General features: G+C 38.0%; 2 protein-coding genes and 1 long non-coding RNA gene across 9 annotated transcripts; all 3 read right to left on the reverse strand.

Moving 5' to 3' along the window:
- Positions 1 to 1,726: 1,726 nt before the first annotated feature.
- LOC140779518 (uncharacterized) lies at positions 1,727 to 6,081 on the reverse strand. Of its 6 annotated transcripts, XM_073124614.1 has the most exons (5): positions 5,590 to 5,960; positions 4,692 to 5,369; positions 2,630 to 2,774; positions 2,046 to 2,127; positions 1,730 to 1,944 (listed from the first exon to the last, which is right to left on the reverse strand). In XM_073124614.1, exons 2-4 carry the CDS (start codon positions 5,221 to 5,223, stop codon positions 2,067 to 2,069), a joined length of 738 nt encoding a protein of 245 aa, XP_072980715.1. In that variant the 5' UTR covers positions 5,224 to 5,369; positions 5,590 to 5,960; the 3' UTR covers positions 1,730 to 1,944; positions 2,046 to 2,066. The 6 variants fall into 6 exon arrangements, with proteins under 6 accessions (XP_072980716.1, XP_072980715.1, XP_072980714.1 ...); XM_073124615.1 differs by lacking the exon at positions 2,630 to 2,774 and having other exon boundaries at positions 1,727 to 1,944; positions 5,590 to 5,963; XM_073124613.1 differs by lacking the exon at positions 5,590 to 5,960 and adding an exon at positions 6,062 to 6,081 and having other exon boundaries at positions 1,733 to 2,127.
- Positions 6,082 to 7,390: 1,309 nt separating this feature from the next.
- Positions 7,391 to 12,509, reverse strand: LOC140778831 (uncharacterized). Of its 2 annotated transcripts, XR_012107250.1 has the most exons (5): positions 12,174 to 12,509; positions 11,910 to 12,075; positions 11,086 to 11,168; positions 10,234 to 10,302; positions 7,391 to 7,649 (listed from the first exon to the last, which is right to left on the reverse strand). It is a non-coding gene; the product is annotated as an uncharacterized lncRNA (long non-coding RNA). The 2 variants fall into 2 exon arrangements; XR_012107249.1 differs by having other exon boundaries at positions 11,910 to 12,509.
- Positions 12,510 to 16,175: 3,666 nt separating this feature from the next.
- On the reverse strand, positions 16,176 to 17,183 carry LOC140778830 (transcription factor bHLH148). The gene is made up of 2 exons (XM_073123702.1): positions 17,094 to 17,183; positions 16,176 to 16,960 (listed from the first exon to the last, which is right to left on the reverse strand). Exon 2 carries the CDS (start codon positions 16,896 to 16,898, stop codon positions 16,323 to 16,325), a length of 576 nt encoding a protein of 191 aa, XP_072979803.1. The 5' UTR covers positions 16,899 to 16,960; positions 17,094 to 17,183; the 3' UTR covers positions 16,176 to 16,322.
- Positions 17,184 to 19,979: the final 2,796 nt, after the last annotated feature.

Below are 19,979 nucleotides of genomic sequence, written 5' to 3' on the forward strand. Positions count from 1 at the left end.
TATTTCTCTGTGAATCCATACTACTAATTAGTGAGCCCTATTATTTCTTTTACGTGTCTAATACATTTTAAAATTTATATACGTAACTTAGTGAATTACAAAACTATTGAATCAAACATCGACTTTTAAGTATAAATTATTTTTCAATTCAACAATTTATGTAGAAAATTAAGAATTATTAAATAAACTACTAAGTTTTAGAAGAGAACTTTTGGTATAAGTCATTAAACCGGATAACGACTTCTAAATATAAGTCACTTTTTAAATTCAATAATTTATGTAAAAATTTAAGGGTTTTACAATTCACCTAGTCTTGTGGTTAAATTTCAAGTTGAATTCAACACTGATTAAAAAAGTTTGGCAGGCTTAAAATACTCGAAAACTCTAAATAAGTTTATAGACATGGGAAAAACTTACATACCTCTTCCAAATTGCATATGTAAATCTAACTAATGTAATCTCATGTTTGATATTTCTTTCATGCCTAACAATTCTTCTGATTTGAGGGTATGGAAGAAGAGCTCTATAAACACAGCTCTGCTCGGATTCAGGCTGGCTCGAGCTAGGTTCTTAGTCTTCAATGCTAGCTGGGGCAACAGGTTAGGCTTAGCTCGATCTAGAATTAAGCGATTTCAGGTCGGGCTTAGATCAATCTTAGGTCGAAGTCGAGCAATTTCTTGGACAGAACAAGCTTCGATATCTGGTAAGAAATTATTACTAATAGTTTAACTTAGTTTTACAATCAAAATATTCAGCCTGTGTTCTAGGAAAGAAGGGTACTCTGGTACTCAGTACTCATGTAAGTAGCCTCTAATCTATTCTCAAGAACAGTATGGTTTTGGCCTCTTGCTCTCTTTTATGTATGCAAAAGACCCATGCTTAAGATCAGAAACCTTAAAACATTCTGGTGCAAAGTTGGCAGAGATGGGATATGATATTGTTCCAGGAACAAAGGATTTGATCCCAAGGTCTAAAAACTTCCAATTCTGTTCTCAGGATTTGGATGAGATGCCTTGCAGATAGGAATATGGTCTGCATATGGAGAACATACACAATTTCTGCAGCTTATTTCTTCAAATATCTTAATATCTAGTATTTTCTCGATTGCAATAAACTTTATTCTTAGCATTCGTTTCTGATACTTGATATGTTTTTTGCACCCTTTTTGTGATAATATAATACCTTTCTTTCTTATCAGGAAAAAATATTGTAGCATTAACAGGTCAAAAACTTGAAAAAACAAAAAAATTAAATGAAATCCAGATCTCAAAAATAATAGAAGATCAAACTGGAGCAACATCATGTACCAGAGATGGGCTAGAAGGGAGCTGTATATTGCGATAAACTACTAGTTGAAAACCCCAGCTACAGAGAATTCCTGCTGCATTAGTTGTAAAAGGAGATATGGACAGACACCCACATTAAACAAAATTGCAAAATCTGGAGCACTCTTGACATTGCCAGAATAATATCATGCGCATAATTTGATATCTTAATCAGATTTGGCACGGCCCACACCAAGTTGGTATCTTAGAATAGATGTAGATTTTGGCATGGCCACCACCAAGTGGCAGGTGGTTCATTGGTTTTTACATGCACCAAACAAGAGCCTTAGTCTCAAATGTTAATCATAAAACAGTAAACCACCCCCATCTGTATAAATAAATGGGAGAAGAGAGCACATATCAACCCTACTCACCTGCAACCAAAAACTGATGATAACCCACTAGGAACACAAATTAAAGTTGTCTATGTAGGCCAAAGATATAGACAAACAAATCTGAATATCTTATTATCATACATTATTCAAAATTTGATGGCTGCATCAAAACGCCAAGAAAATGAAGCCCAAAAGAGCTCCAAGTTCCCAGCAGAAACTGATGGTGTCATATTACAGGGGATGGATGCCTCACTACACGTGACGACCTCACAGTATGTACATAACTGGATTATGCAACCAAAAGAAGAAGAAGAAGAAGAAGAAAAATAAGGAGTGGTAGAAAGTAGAAACATCCATGTGGTACGAAACTGCAAAATACTTCTACCTTCCTTGCATGAAATCCTGGTTATCCTGCCGCTCTGCTTGTTTCTCCATTGACGCCAACCCCAGGTACTGGTTCCATATTGCTGCAAGATCAACAACAAATTGTGTTAGTAACATAATCATAGCATGATTTCATAGGTGAAGTGGCCGTTAGAGGTTTAGAACAATATGACATCAAGAAACTAGTAAAAGATAAGACTGATAACCACAAAAGAATAGAAGGAAGCATTCTAATGCAAGTTGCATCACAAACAACGCTCGATAACAGAGTCAGACAGTTAAGTTACCAAATAGTGACAAATATCATGCCTGCAACTTAGTCTCCAAGCACAATGTCCCCTGGATTAAGAATGTTGTCATTGTTTCAAGCCATGTAAACAGCTTCTAAGAGGGGCAAACCTTTTATATACTCTTATTTGGTGTCTTAGATTACTAGTGATTTATTTATTTCAAAATCGGATTTCTCTCTTTTGTTCACCCTTCCAAGAAGGGGGGCATATTAAAGGACCCAAGAGTTACAAGTTTCAGTAACCATCAGCATATTGCAGACAAAATGCTAAGTTTTGAAAGAAGGAACCAGCATACTTTGCAGAGGAAGAGCTAGAACCACGAGGGCTTATCGTTGAGACATTCTTGTAGAACTGGACAGAGATCAGTCCACCATTTGTTCCTATTGATGATTCAGGGGAACCATGAAAGCGTAAACTCGAAGTATTCTTCGAAAAAACTCCTGCCAAGGAAAAACCAAGGGTATTAAAATACAAACATGACAGACTAGGCGTACAATCACCTAATGACTGACGTGCTGCAGTTTATCAATTGCCCCGGTAGGCACATGATGTTTGCAAACCAGCTAAAAGGACTCAACCAAATGCAGCTAGGTGCTTTATATGAATTATTCTTCAGTATAATATAATTTGAGTTATCTTCCAATGACTAGCTGAAAACTGAGACTGACCCATTTCCTATTCCACATATTATCTCTACAAGATATGCAACTAGGAACGTTATCCGGAAAGAATTTTAAGATGGACATAATGTTGGAGGGAACACAAAATTGTATCATAAGGGAACTATTAATGGCAATACAACTGAATGTAATGGAACTTAAGTATATCACACACTTACTGTATGGATGGTGGGTACTGAGGGATTAATGAAGTACTTCACAAAACCTGGTCTTTGATGACCACTTTCCAGTTCATACATTAGATATGACTTTCATCCAAGTCAAATAACACTGTGTGGGTATACATTATAACTATAACAAAGTAGAAGTGGAAAAGGTCAATTTAAGTACTTCATAACACCTAAAGGATTTGGTTAACATTGTTTAGCTGATTACATAAAATGATTTTCATCCAAGTCAAAGAAATGGCAGGAAGGAAGAAGGTGAACTGGGAACCATTAAGACCTAAGGTGATCGATACCAGTGCAGCAACGAAAATTTTCGCATAGGACATAAGATAACAAAACATTACCAGGAAAAGAGAAAAATGGTAACTATCTGCATAAGAACTGAGCTACTGCAGCTTGATAAAATATTAAAATTCTAGTATGCATCAATATATCTAGATGATAAGTAATAGTTCATTTAGGTCGGGTTAGGAACTGCAAAAATAGGGCACTGGAACATGTAGCAAATCCAACTACAGCAAATAAAGTATGGTAATTAGACCACCATCCTAAGCAAAAAAATGACAATTGCTAAAGTTACCTTTTTGCTAAGTGCCCAGAAGTCCTACTTATACACCTTTCCTCTGATGATTATGCAAAAATAGATGTTCCATTGCACCTTATAAGACTTAGTTATGATCTTTATAAAGTAAGTGAATGCCGACAATTAAAGAAGCAGATGCTTCATGATATTAGGAAGATATCATCAAGGCAAGACACAGCTCAATTGAAACTTTTATAATTGCACCGGAGAGAAGTGGTACAAGTAAAACAAGTAAATAACAGAGAACAACTATCTGGAGTTGGTTGTATAGATCATTTTCCTCCATTCATCTCCAACCAAAGAACTATGTCAAATCAAGTGCTGTCAGGTCTTTTATTACTATTTTCTCTCATGCCAGTTCTGCTTTACCTTCACTTGGAAAAAAAGAAAATCACTCGTTCACATTATCATGGGTTGTCTTCTGGATATATTCAATCATCTTAATCAATTTTCACTTCTTCCCCACAAATCTACCCTTAACTTGTGCCTAGTACATCTATACTTTCTATATACCCCATATTCCATATTCCACACTCCACACATCCATCTCAATTCTCATCTGTTAAAATTCAACATTCTGCATATGTTCTTCCTTTGTACCCAACATGTCAATATAAAGGCATTTTCTGTCTCATAACTATCCTAGAAAATTTTCCTTTCACAACATACTAGAAACACTTACCCACTTAGCAATTATGACCTAATTCTATGTGCAATGTTCTAATCAATCTCCCATTTTTTAATACTATAGATCCAAGTAAAAAATTACTCCCTCTTAGATTCTTAGTTCATGTGCAAACAAGGAGTGGTTATTACTTAAAAAATAATTTCGCCAGAAGACATCAGCAGTTCGGCACCAAACAGTAATTGAGAACTAGTAACTAAAAGAATATAAAGAAAAACACCAAAAACTTGATCCTTCAATACCTTGCCATATTATCACAAGGCAAAAGAGAACGGTAACAATTAAGGCGCACAAATTGCTATTGGAGGATGTTGACTTGGAATTCTTCATCTTTTTTAGTGCTTTCATCCGCTCAATCCTAGCACGCTTTAACATTGCGAGTTCAGATATCTCATGGACCAGCTTCTGGTCCGCAGCATCCAGAGGCAAAGGGTTAGGAGGCCGCGGTGGTCTTGGAGGTTTCTTAAAGCGTTTCTTTTTCGGCTTGTCGGTTTCTACCTTCCCTTCCTCTCCCTTAAACCTCCTCTCCACTAAAGCTTCTCCATTGGTGAGATCCTCCGAGGAACTGGAAGTGAAATTAGTCGAATGTAGCACCTCTTTGCCCTTCAAGCAACCATCTTCGCCAGTAAAGCCATTCCAAACCTTAACTAGCATTGTTTTCTCCTCTCCAATGCCAGTGGCGGCATCCTTTGAGCCATCCTGCTCACTTATTATTGTCTTGGTGCCGCTTTCAAGATCGATCACATCTCTATCTCTCAAGATCTTTGTATCCATTAAAACCGCAATACCAATCTCCTAAATCATCGCAATCATTTGGAAAGAAGTGTTCGGCGAAAGCATTAACTCTCTGCCGAGCCCAGTGTCAAACTCTCCATTCTTCTGTCGAATTCAGTGATGGAGAGCTCATAACTATCATCTTCCTGTAGGATGAAAAATCAAACAATATAAGCCAAAAAAAGCGCAACCTTTTTCACAAGAATCAATCCAAAGAAGAACAAACGAAGTTATTAATGCGTAATGCAGCTAAAATCCCGTTACAAACCAAACTCTCCTTTTCCAATCCAGCAGAGAACTAGAAAAAGGAAAGGGAAAAACGGAAGGCAAAAAAAAAAAAAAAAAAAAAAACCTCAACAACGATACCCAAGTAACGCCAAATGCCCAAATGCCATGAAACGAAGAGCATAAATCAAAAGCTCTCAACTTTTAACGCTAAAAATAATGGGGAAGCGCTCGCCATCATGTCCAAAGAGACTAAGCGTCAGATTTGAGACAGATGGCGTCATGAGCTTCTCGCCCACCCCGAGATAGAGAGAGAGAGAGGAATCGGATAAAGGAAGAATGGGATCGGGTTAGGGTTTTGAAAGAAAGTATCCAAAGGTCATTGAGGGGCGTGAAAAATTAAGCGGAGAAGAGAGACAAGAACATGCTAGTTAAAAGGGAATTAAAAGGGATTTCAATGGCGTTGGTGTCGGAGAGAGAGAGAGAGAGAGAGAGAGAGATTAATTGGTCATCTACACTTGGATGTATTAAAGTGATCCGGCACACATCTCTTTAATCTGGACCGTCCAAATGAGATTTCGTGCCACTTAGAGTGTAGGGATCTGCTGCATACGGTATACTTTTCAGATCTTGATTGGCTATTGGCTGGAAGGAACTTAGGTGTCATGAAAGCCCTGCATCCGGAGTTCAGGAAAGCCCTGCAGTTCGGCTGTGCGGTATCTAATAGCAATGGCTTCATGCATGATAAGATGACTTAAAAAGCTTAGATTGTATAGCTATCTCTATTAGCTAAAAGGTTAATGAGGCCTAACTATTTTTATATCATAAGAGAGAGGGTTTGCGCTTTATCTAATTTATATCTAGTTTTTAAATTTTTAAATAAATTAAACAACTAATGTGAAAATTTTAAATGTCACTAAGTGTACGCTAAGTATTATATGTTTTACTTATCCGATAAAACTCATCTAATCTCGTATTAAAGCTTTAAATATATTAGAAGGTCCTGTTTGATTAATTGATTATTTTAAGTTTGTCAAACTTTTTTATAACACAGTCTAATTATTTTAAATTTAAATACGATACTACATGAGTTATAAAATCGCTGATCGATATAGTAACTTATATAAAATTTTAAATATTAGTAAGAAACTAAATTTGTCAGCGAAGAAATTTTTATATAAATCATTTTTCAATTCAGTAACCTTTTGAATATAAATTAATAGACTAAAAAGCGACATATACCTAAAAAAAATATCTCCTGATATTTAGCAAGTTTTACTCCAATGTCTTACATTTGAAAGTCGTCCAATCGGCTGTTTTGATGACGTGACAAAGCATACTTAATTCTACAATTAAGTTTTGAAGTGTAGTAGAATATAAAAGAAGAATAAATTGGGGGGGGGGGCTAGTTTGGTAAAAGAAAAGGAAAAAGAAAAACTCCGTGATTAACGCTAACCTGGTACGCCCGAACAAATGTGCACAAAGATTTCTAAATTCTATCGAAAAATGAAACAAATGTACAGGAAGATTCGCAGCCAACCACTGGAATATTTCAATTCCTCTTTATATATTTTCTTGCCTTTTTCCTAATCGATTAGGATTGGTTTTATCCAAATGGGTCCCTTGGTGTACCAAAAGTTATGGGCTTATCCCAATGGGCCCGTTGTTATGTGCACTTATTCTTTCTTTTCCTGGAGGGACAAAAAAGGAGTCTATTTTAATATAAGTCCCCCAAGAAGAAGTTTGAAGAGCCTAAGAACTACTCTTTTCTGTTTACCATATCATTAATTCAAAGGAAATTAGGACTCACAGGCCAAGTAAAGTAAACAGTATCATCCTCAGTTACTGGTAAATTGGTGAAAGTATTTTTTTCAACCTGGCAATCTTATATCTTCCATTCTGCTAAGAATTGCTTCTGTTATTAAAAAAAAGTTTTAAAAAAAGGAGCTGTAGGCAGTTCACATTCTATGAATTAGGAAAAGGGTTTATAGCTGCAATCTTTTGTTGCCTGTGTGAAGAGCAGATCAATGATCAACTCATTACAGTGCATCAACACAGGAACTCAAGAATAGAAGTACAGATAAGATCTAAAACTTGAATATTGCTGCACCACTTGATGGCCAGGAGGCAAATACATATAAAGATCAAGGTCATCCCTGTTGATGGTACTCTTTCTCAATCCTTCACTGGTAGAACAACCCCTGCGAAAGCAAAAATTGTCAATAAGCACATCTGCGTAATGAGCATCGTAAAAGGAAAGGAATTGTAAAATGATATCTAATTGGATAAAATTAATGTAACACATTGGACCTTTAGAGATTTGAGTAGCTGATGACTAAGATATTGTCTCTAAAGCATATAGATGGAGTGGACAAAGCCATAGGGTCCATGTTACCAAAATACAAGACAATGATATATAACTTCTCGATTTGAATGATCACCCAATATATTCAGACTTTAAGACTAGACAAAGAGACCTGTGACGGGGATGGGTTCTCTTGCAAGTGAACTACATATTCTTTTTCTGTCCTTCAACTGAGACTTGTGTATATAACTATATATATATATATATATATATATATATATATATATATATATATATGTGTTAGCCTATAGAATTTATTCCATAACTTGTTCACATTCCCATGCCTACAAATTATGGAAGCCAATAAAAAACTGACCTTAGCATAACTGACCTTGATTACAAGAAGAAGAAAAAACTATGTCAAGAATTAGTTGAGAGACAAATACATTAAAAGAAATAGCTCAATTGTAGTACAGCAATAAACCAAGTTTTAGTGGATGATCTTTTGTTATAAAGTTGCATAGATAAGAATTGCAGTCTACAACAAAATGAATGGAAACTTGATATAATTTTAGCTTACAAGCAGACAAGTGATTGACTAGTGAATAATATGGAAGGTGGTTGTCTTGATCACAATCAGACAAGTGATTCACTACAACTATAGTGACTCCCATTCATGAGATCACCAAGTTTTCTTAGCTTGTCTTCGTCACTGCAAAAGATTTTTTTTAACTGCCCTTACACATTTTGGTAAATAATCTGCAATATATTTCTTGTGTTGATCCTCTGCTGGAAATAGGGACAACATGCAAAGAAAAGAAATCAGTGATCTATTGGGTTACCCATGGCAAGAACATTCAATGACTTATTTTCATAGTTTTCTAAACAGAAGTTTTACGTTGGTTGGGAAGCTTATCCAACCCTCTTTTATCTGGTTTTAGGACCGGTTATTGCAAGATATAACATTAAGTGTACATATACAGGGTTGCTCATTCAAGATGTTCTAAAAATATAACTAGTCATGATTATGCACAGTAACTCTCAACGCATTAAGTGGCATATTGTCTTGGCTCTTTGCAAATTGCATAGTCGTATTGAGTCACTACTGTAATAGTTGTCTTGCCATTGTTCTCCTTCTACTCATAACCGTCACGAGGAGTGGGGAGTGGCTTGCAAAATCACCGGCAAAATAGCCGGGGAGATCACGAGTGAATCCTAATCTCTTTCCTCTCCATAAAACTCTAGCAAATCCTCTTCTCCCCATGCCACCTTCACCATCTTCCTGTTTCTTCTTCTCTTTTTCCTTATCTCACCGAAGGATTCGCTGTCGGAATCAGCCATTGGAGCATCATTTGAGCATTGCCGAAACAACAGAGAACACCCCGAGATCCATCGGTGAGTCCTCTTTCACCTCTCAAGGTCAATTTTTCTCCTTATTACGACTATAGCATGTTATTACTGTTTTGTATCTTGGGCTTTGTCGGTTGACGACCTCATATCATTGCTGCATCAGTCCGAGGAACTTGGCCTCGGTTACTTCATGCCATTAGTGTCCTTTGCAAGTTCTAAGTCGTTGCAAGAGACTATGACATGTAGTCTCCCGTTAAGCTTTTTCAGTCATGATCGTGACTGCCAGCGTCGACTTTTACGATGTCCAATTTTCCAAATGAATTGCTCCCCTTGTGAGGGATCTGTCAATGCCGTTAATGGGAGCCCTCGTGGGTCAGATCGTCAAAGATATGATCTCCATGGCTGTCAGCCTTGGAGTAGAGCCCAATCACCATTGGCCACCTCGACCGACCTCCCTCCACATAGTGTGGCCTGCCTTAATCGTGTAGAATGTTTTAGAGTCGCCAATTTGGACCAAAGCTGGCAGATATTGCCGACAACCTCCTCCTTTGCCATCGAGCTTCTCTTTTCTCCTTCAGTTGCCCTTTTTCCTTTAATGAAGAAGAGATATGTGTGGGTTGGGCTTTAATGCAACCCACATCCTAGTCCATATGGTAACTTAGTGGGCTGCAACTAACCTGCAGCCCAAGCCAAGTTTTCGACTGCGATCCAATCCAAATAGTTCATATGAGAAGTATCACCCACAACTATAAATGACCAATATCTAATGATAAATTCAATAATTGAGAAGGATAAGATCTTTCTAAGAAGGTTAATATCATAAAGATATACAAGTGCTTTTACATCAATGATAAAGTACCAAAAGTTGCAACTTAACATTTCTTAACAAGGAGATCATGTAACATGATGAACAAAACATGCAAGTTTATCAAGAGAATAGTTAACTAGCAATGTAGGTTTATAGGAGAGTTTCATGCCAAAGGAAATAGCTGCCTATAAGATGGATATAATCAGCATTGAGGCGCTATACTCATATTGACACAGATATCATAACTCGAAGACACCAAGGTTTTTCCCTGTATCTAAATAGTTGAAAATACTGATCGCAATCATTAGATGGAAATACATACCTGGTCCATGCCTCCTGATTGTGTTCCAATATGGCATTAACATTCACATGTAAGTTGTGCAATTTCTTTCTGCAAAAATAAATAAAATGAGGCCAATGAGAAATTTTTTCTGTGATTTAATTACCTTTTGCGAATATAATTCTTTGTATAGGTCATCAACTTTCTCCTTCTATAAGCATAGAATAACAACAATAAGCAGAAAGAAGCGCTTCTAAGCCTGTGTATAAAGGCATGTGACAATGGTAGAATGAACCATATACAAGAGCATGTCCTAAATGATATTCATTCATGGTACAAGCACAGGTTTCAAGGAACTAGTTGATATATGTAGACATTCCCATTTTAGGGAGAAAAGAAGTACCAATAGAGTGCAGCAACATGGCAATGGTTTTGATGAACAACTATAAGATAATAAGACAATCAGGGATGAGGTAAGGTCGTGGTGGTTGGAGCCAATGGCAGTATACCAGCCAAAAGATGCAATACTCATAACAAACTAGTGGCAACAAAAGGTGTGGGCGAGTGGCTCTATGAGGCAATTTCAGTTCTAAACAAAGATTCATTTCCCAAAATACAAGAAAGCCAATTTAGTGATATACTCAACTAGCTCACCTTCTGTAAGGATGACTAGAATTTAGAAGTCATAAATTAATGTGTCCTACCTTGCTCAATGCAGGCAACACAAACAATCTAATATAGTAATGAACTGTAACACTTCTTAATTAGATTCAACAAGGATAGGCTATGAAAAATTCAATAACAAAGCCTTTCTAACCAATTCTGATTAAGGAATGCAAGGATAATATATGACATAAAACATCATAATGGAAAGAGTTGTCATGAGAAATCAACCTTCGGGAAATTCACATTGAAGACAGCCATGATAACGATGGTGGCTGCACAAAGAACTGCTGTCAAGCTGCATGGTCAAGTTCCTAAATCAAAGAAAGAAACATGTGTGAAAAAAACTCATGGAGGAAACATAATATGGAAACACTTTCCTTCTTAGAGAATATGCTAGAAGGGCACTGGACAAACGCAAAAGAGCACTAATAAGTAAATGGTGCCTTAGGAACAGTTTCACTGACAAGAACATCAAGACCTAGTGCCACACCAAGATCTATTCCGTTTGACTTTGCATTCATAGAATTCTTTATATCTGCAGCAGATGAGTCACTTGTTACTATACTAAATGTTAATAGAAACCTTGTTTACTCTAGACAGTCATGATCAAAGAGTTGCTGGCACATTCATTGCCTTGGTAGCCAACTTGGTGGGTACATGATGTTATGCCTGAAATTTACATCTTCAATGTCTTATTAAATTTTCATATTAAGTATAGTTCTCTGCTAATTACCACACTAATTGTCACGAGAATGCTCACATTAATAGGTTACTAAATGAATTAACTTTAAAAATAGCAATATATTTTCACAACGACCACCATCCTCACTAATATAAACAATTAAGTTAACCATCCCACAGTCCGAATTACAACAAGAAAAAAGAAGAATCATCAGCTTAGTGATTAGTAAAGAACCTAATCTCACCCACAAATAAATAGTGAACCCATTCAAATCAATATCCTGTAAACAGAAACATGCTCATCCATCTCCAAATAACGATCATAAATTTCATAATTATGAAAGGACAACTTCTGTAAAAGATAATATTACCTTTATATAAATACCAATAGGTAGACGTTCCAAAACCTTATCTGACCGGGATAAAACGCCTTCGGCTCCGCCGCCGCATTCGCCATGATCGTGTCCTGCCATATCGCCATCGGGAGAACCGAATAACCCTCGTAATCAATGCGTTCGCCAATCAAGTTGACCCTACCTAAGAATCAAGCCACCATACCATCAAAAATTCCCCAATTCTAAACTTCTAACGAGTCAAAGGTAAGAAGAACAAATTCCGGCTGGCTTTCGAAATACGTCAGAGCACTTGGATTTGAGCATCTCGAACCGGAGCTTGGCCTCGCCGCGGAGGGAACTCTCACCGCAGACGGGGTCGAGAGAGGAGCATACTGGAACCGGGAGGTGCTCGTGCGCCGCTATGGTTAGGGTTTTCTCTTGCCGTTCTCGGAGCGAGGTGAGAGACGAGAGAAGGTGAGGGAGAAGGAGAGTGTCGAAACTCGAGACTCTAATTTGGGTTACGGAGACGGCGGGAGATGAGGAGAGATCTGGACCGTCGGTGTGGACTTTAATATCCGAGTTTAGATGGTTTCAGTGGGCCCAGGCCGAGGCCCAAAGCCCAACGGTCTTTTGGGCTTTCTTCTTCGTATCGTCTCGTGAGTTCGGTGAGATGGAAGAAATATTTGAATGACCTAATAATGCTATTGTTATGTATGATTTTAGGAAAAATTATAAAAAAAAACCCCTACCTTTTATCTTTATTATCGTTCACATTATTCTATCAAATGGATATTTTATCATTTGACCATGTATTTTTACATAAATGCCTCAAAAATTCCACGTCGTTAGTTCTCTTAACGGTCGGTTACCATTTAAATGAGCTAGAGTAACTATAGATGAAAAAGGGCATTAATACTCTTGATTAAGTTTTTTTTTTAGATTAAGATAAAAATAAATAAAAAAACTAGATTTTGACTGTTGGGTTGCTGGTGTTATATGAAAGTATAAATCACATAAAATCGATTGCAATAGTGGGTCTCAGATGAGATGGTAGCACACCTACATGAATTTTATGGGAGAGATTTTGAGATTGTGAAATGTTTATATATTACATTTCTGGGTCTTGTTAAAAATAATTTAAGCCTGCCAGCAGTAGTAGCTATGAGATAATGAGATCCAAGTTAGGTCCAATAGGCCCAAACTTTATCCAACTCAAATTAAATTATATGCTATTTACTTATGTTAGAATAGCATAGATAGAATTAGGATGAAGTCTAATGGACATGTTTGATCTTACTAACTAACTCATGAAGGAGGTCAATAATTCAACTTTACTAACCCATAATGATGGGGGGTTATGAATTTAATTTTCTCTAGAGACATTGAAATTGATATTTAATGAAGTTTTCTTTAGAAAGCTATGTGCTCAAAATTTGAATGTATTATGATTTATTTCTTAGGAGAGTTGGCTCTTAATATGTCTCACCTATAGCCTACGATCCTATTATCGATAAAAGTAAAATAATATTAAAAAGAAAATAACATGCAGTTTGAGTAATTAATGTGAGTACTAATATATATATATATATATAGTTGTTTGTGATTATGAGAAAAGGTAGTGTTGATAGATAGATAGTGGGCATGCTACATCCATTTGAGCAAAGAAAGCCACGGCACCAAGTTGACCCCCACAAGGAGCAAAAGGTCGAAGTCTCACTTTCCAAGTCCCATCCCATCATCAACAGTTGGTCGTTCTTTGTCTTCTAACCAATGAGTAATCGATCCTTCAATTCCCATTTTAAGTTTGAGTTGGTTGGCAGAGAGTGAACGAGACATGAAGCATGCATGCAGATGTCTAAGAGAAAAGAAGAGAGATCGGTGTTTGGTCATCATCTCCACTACTGCTCCATTTATATATCTTCAGCCATAGAATAGATTAACTTTTACTTCTTTTTCTTTCTTTCTTTTTTCTCTCATGGATGTACTGTTCCGAGTAATCCAACAAAATCCTAAACTTCGTCATTTGTAGATCTGAATATATGTGAAGAAAAAGTAGGGCCAAGAAGGATTCAAAATTTCTTTCAGGGCATAAGCTTTGTACAACTTGAGTAGTAGTTTGACTAGTAGCTAGTCGATCTCCTTCACCACCACCATGCATGCAGGAACGTACTATTTCTATTGGGAACCCCATTACCTAAAAAGGAGAAAGACTGCAGTTGTTACCCTGCATGCATAGCCTTCTCCACTACGTCTCTCTCTCTCTCTCTCTCTCTCTCTTGCTGGGTAGAGAGAGAGAGAGAGTTGACTACAGGAGCGAGGGAGCTGGTGGGCTCCCTTGCCACGTGGAGGCGTGGGCCCTTCTGACTCCAGGGTGGCAAGTATCAGGGGAGCTGATTACGTGCATGTGCATGGTGATCTGGCTCTGTGTGACCTTTCACGTCATCAACCTATGGGTACAACTTTGCCACGTCAGTCAGTTTTGGTGCGTTTAATGTTATGCAGTTAAGATATAACATCTCTGTAGTTTTAAATGAGAATCTATCCTCCCTATTTTCTTATTAAAAAAAATTAAAAGATTATTATGACGTCCATTAAGAACACAGATGGATGTAGGTACTCTGTAAACTAAAATTTGATTGAAATCTTTCCCAATACCTTCACATCAAAGATATAAAGCATAACTTCCTACAATTATGAGATGCCAGAGAGGCATACAATAACTTCATAACCTATGAACATTAAAAAGAACATATCAAAATGAGTGGTCAAAGATTGTGCCACGAACTCCCTAATGAGAAAAAAAAGGGCGAATGGGAGTCCAGTGGAGGGGCAAAATCTAACCCTAGGGCACAATCATGCAACCCTAGTTGTGGGACAATGAAGTGAGATGTGGACATCTAAAAAGTGCTTCCTTTGGAGCCTTCCCCATTCTTTACCTCCCTCTCTCCTTCGCTCTCACTCTTTCACACACTCTCCCTTATTGGCTGCGCCACTCATCTTTATCTCCCATCTTCATCCTTCTCCTTTGACATGGCACTAAATTGGAGCTTGTGGGACTTTGGCTTTTACTATTTTCAGAGATCAGGTATATGATGGGTAGCACTTGAAAAGTTCTTTGGCCATTCACATCCCATGACCTCCAAGTTTAAAACACCTTTCAATTTAAAAGCCTAAACTATTATATATATATATATATATATATATATATATATATATATATATATATACACACATAGAGAGAGAGAGAGAGAGAGAGAGAGAGAGAGAGAGAGAGAGAGAGAGAGAGAGAGAGAGAGAGAGTATTTTTACAGTTTTACTATGATGAAAGTGGGAAGAGGGAGGAGGAAGTGGAGAAGTCAAAAGGTAATCCTAAGATCCCCAGGACGTACTATAATATGTGTAGGCTTTATATGCATGGTGGAGGTACGTGAACAGATGAAATATGTACAAATGTTTCATTTAAAGCTACATATATATATGTATGTAACAGAGAGAGTAGCCTTTTGGAGTTATGGTAATGTTTACCACCACTGCACACGCTCTGATCCCAAAACCGCGAGAACTAGGGTTTACATAATTGTGTGTGTGTGTGTATGTGTGTGTGATGATAGATGAAAGGACTACTGGAATTCATATTAAATGTGCCACTCTTTCTTACTTGATTGTAAGCCTTACGCTCTTCAAAAATAATTACTTATCATATGGAGAGAGAGAAAGTTGGCTTATGACTCCACGTCAGACATAAGGATCCAAAAGTAGATTTATTAACAAATGTTTGAAAGAATTATTATTAATAATAACGAAATAAAAAGGAAAGAGAGAGAGAAAGAATGAACGCAATCCAGCGTAGAGCATCGTCATTTCTATCCAAGTCCAACAACTATGAAGAGAATTGTTGGTAGCGAGGAGAGGGGAGAGGGGAGAGGGGAGGGGGGGACAATGCCGCCCATTATTCCCGTTCTGGGCATAACCCACGAGGGCGCCCTCTTTCGGATACAATTCGTCGTCTAGTGCTGTTGGCTTTTGTCGTCTTGTGGATGGGGAGTCGTGACGTGGCACGCATGATAGCGACCCATATGTTATAATGTACCCCCTTCCCTCGATCATCCGACAACCTCCCCCATCTCCTTTGCTGTTCCACTCTCTATGTCTTATAATTAATTATTCGGAATCCTAAGGATTTGAAACTTTAAAAATAAGTAAGTAAAATAAATAAACCTCTCCTCTAATTATTATTGCTAGTTTTTTAGTTTATTTAGTATCGCAGTTGCCATGACTTTTTTTGTTTGAATTAAAGCATCCAGAAATATATTTCAGAGAACAACTCCGTCTATTGTAAATTCTTTTTTTTTTCCCAATTCAGTAACGCCATTGGCCGGCGAGGGAAGTCCCAGTGCTGAAGAGAAGGAAAGGGAAGAGATATACAATAAAATTACACGAATTGATGGTTCAAATCGGTTGAGTCAAACCGGTCCGGTCCGGCGCTGGCGCCGGCGCGACGGAGCAAAGGATCTCGGCGAGCGCGGTCATGGCTCGGACCTGCATCTCGAGCGCGGGGATGTAGTCGGAGGCCTCCGAGAGGAGCGTCGGGAGCGATAGCTTCCGGCATCCGGGAACCAGGCGGCCGAGAACCCTCGCCTTCCTCTCGATCTCCGGGGATGGCGAGGGCGATGCCGCCGTGATGGTGGCGGAGGGAGGCTTCCTTGCCGACAGCCGCCGCTTCGCTGACCTCAGCCTAATCGGCCGGTTCGAGAGGATCGCGCGGCTCCACCGAGTGCGGCCGCGTCCCGCCGCGGCAAGGGCTCGATCCGCCGCGTCGCGGATGGCGCGGCTAGGAGATGTTGCAGGCGGTTGCGAACGGCGGACGCGGCGGAGGGCTTCGAGGAGCTTCGAGGAGTACGTTTTCTGCTCCGTCTCCGTCCTCCACTTGGAAGACGACGGCGGCCGGGCACCGTCGATCCTCTTCCGCTTCCTCTCGCCTCCTTTTGCAGCCGAATCGCCGCCATCAGACGTTGAAATGACCATCGGAACTCGCGAAAACTTCTTCAAGGACAAGGACTCTACTGATCGGTCGCTGCTTCAAATCTCTGTCAAAAGAAATCACAACTTAGATCGATCAAAGAATAAAAAAAGAAAATAGTAACGCCATCCAATTAATCGTTGAGATCTTCGATCAAAAAGAAATGCTGCGATTGGCATAGAAAGAAATCTCGTTATTACCTCAGATCGATCGAATGAAGGAGTAGAGAGAGTGCCGCAAGAGAGAGAGAGAGAGAGAGAGAGAGAGAGAGAGCGAGAGATGGATGGACAAGAGCCAGGGGAGGATGCAGGGGATTATAAAGGGTGGTGGTTAATTAAATTTAAGGGTAATTCTCAAAAAAGACCCAATATTTTTTTAAATTTCCGATTAACATCTATGTTTTAAGGATTTTACACCGGACACCTTTATTAATCCCATAATTTCTATCTAACACCCTACTGTTGTTACTTTGTCTTAACTATCACTAACTCTAGTTTTTGTAATTTATCTAACTCTACCGATTAAATTATTAAAGTACTACTTTACGATCTTTATTTAACCTAGACTCGCACTAATTAAACGATTTCTAAGCTATATTCCACCGTATCTAACCTTACCAAATTAAAAGGATCTCTTCTTAGATCTCATCACCCTATCATATCCCACCAAATCAATACTCTCCCCATTGTTCCCCAAAGCATTATGTAATCTCTTTCTCAAAGCCAAACATATGCCCCACTAAAATATGAAAGATGACATAGCCTTGAATGTTGATTATAAACTCTTAAATAAAATGAAATAGATGGGAGAGTAATTTAGGTATAAATTCTCAAACACAAATGTCATTAAAAAATAATAAAATATAAGGTGTTATTTCAAAATATCCCTAAATTTAGAAGGACACATCTCGTACAAGGAATGCATCTAGTTTGTCCTGTCTCTCTCTCCGTGTATATATATATATATCATCCTACCCACTATAAAACCCTAATTCCAACCTCAAACAATTATTTGATAGTTTGGGTTTGGCTAAATGGGTCGGTTTAGTTCGATCGATGGATGTAGTAGCTTAACAACACGTTAGTTTGGAGCAATATCTCAGTGACGTTCAATCGGAGCAATAGCTCAGCAACGCATATAACTTGAAGTCTAAATTAGGCGACTTAGTATGTTGGCTAAAACTTAATAAAGCCTAAATGTTGTGTCTAGAGAGGTTGCCCATTTATCTAGCCCATAAATAGCCTTCAAGATTTTGAATGATAAGAAAATATATTCTAGAACACTAACCAACATTAGTATAATTCATAAATAAGTCTACGATCAAGAAGGCCATAAGGTTGACTACAACCCCAAATAATCATAAAAAAATTATTTTGTGGTTTAATGATTTGGCTCAATGGTTCGGCTCGATTAATAGCTCGGCAACATAACGACTTGGAGCGATGTCTCAGTGCCGTTTAGTTCAAAGCAATGGCTCAGTAATGCACATGGTGTAAAGTCTAGACTGGATGGTTTAATATGTTAGCTAGAGCTTAATAGAGTCTAAGTGCTTATATATCTAGGTAGAGTTGATATTTTGTCTAGCCCATATTTAGCCTTTCGGTTCTTGAATAACCAAATTAATATATATTTTGTAACAATACCCAAAGAGTTTACCACCTTTGTAACTCTTATTGCTAGATGTCCACCTGGAGGCTTGTTAGCAAACCGACCATGAAGTGTTCTTGGTAGCCCCTGAAGCAAGGCTGATTGAAACTTAATACAGATGGTGGCCACTCCTCTCAAGTCGTCTAGGAGGGCATTGGTACAATCCTTCGAGATGAGAAGGATATGGTTCTTTGGATATCTTGGAAATCTATTCCCATCGTGGCGACCATCTTTGCATAACCCTAAGCATTGAGGATTGGCCAGAAGCTGGCTACTCTCATCATAGATTATTGGTGGAGATGGATTTCTTAGAGTTGGTCATAGCTCTAAGGAAAGTAACTTCCATTCCTTAGAGGGTTTGTAATATTACACCTATTTTGTCTTTCTTTCTCTTGTAATCCATTTAGTTTCCCAATATATTCTACAACACTAACACTTGTAAGGTTAATAGATATCTCTCCTAAGACTAAGGAGATTGTGGGAGTCAACTGTAAGTTCAAACAATTATTGTAGCAAAAATTGTTTAACAATTTAGTGGCTTGACTCAATGACTCAGCTTAATTCAATTGATGGATCAATAATGTGATGGCTTGGAGGAGTAGTTCGATAGTACGACAGCTTGGAGTGATGTCTCAATAGCGTTAATTTCAGAACAATAGCTCAGTGAGACACATAGCTTGAAGCTTAGACTAAACAGCTTGAGTATACTTATTAGAGCCTAAGTGACTATGTGTCTATGGAGGATTGACCGTTTATCCAGCTCATAGCTAGCCTTCGAGTTTTGAATGATAAAATAAATATATTCTACAACACTGACCGACTCTTATAAAATTCGTAGGTAGGTCTACAATCAAGGAGGTCGTAGAGTTGACTATAATCCCAAATAATTATTATGATAAAAAGTGTTTGGTGATTTAGTGGCTTAACTCAATGGTTCCATTCGGCTCAATCAATAGCTCAGGAATGTATTGGTTTTGAGGAGCAACTTAGCAGAACAATAACTTAGAGCGATGTCTCAACAACGTTCAGTTCATAACAATAACTCAACCGTGCATATGACTTTGAAATATATAAAAAAAAAATTGACTTACAGTGCAAATCACCCTTGTGTGGAAGGAAATGGGACAGTAGTCAGGTGGTTAAAATGTTTATATACGTTCATAATATTCTCACTTACCTTTCTACATTTAAAAAAAGAAAACATTATAATACTAATAGTTTTTCTTTTTTTTTTGTGGAGAAATAATAGTAATAGTAATTCCATAGGGGTGGGAGGGAGAGAAAAGGCAGGATATGATCATATGAGAGGGGGCACACCACGTGGGTAGGAACAAAGTGGAGTAACAGGTACAGGGTGTGAGTGTGTATGAGAGGAAACAGATCACGTGGTGGGAAACCATGAGATCCAATGGATGGGATTGTAATTCCAACTTAAGCCT

Source organism: Typha angustifolia, chromosome 15, assembly GCF_048772165.1.
Source record: "Typha angustifolia cultivar Huaian chromosome 15, ASM4877216v1, whole genome shotgun sequence".
In the NCBI taxonomy this organism is placed as follows: Eukaryota; Viridiplantae; Streptophyta; class Magnoliopsida; order Poales; family Typhaceae; genus Typha; species Typha angustifolia.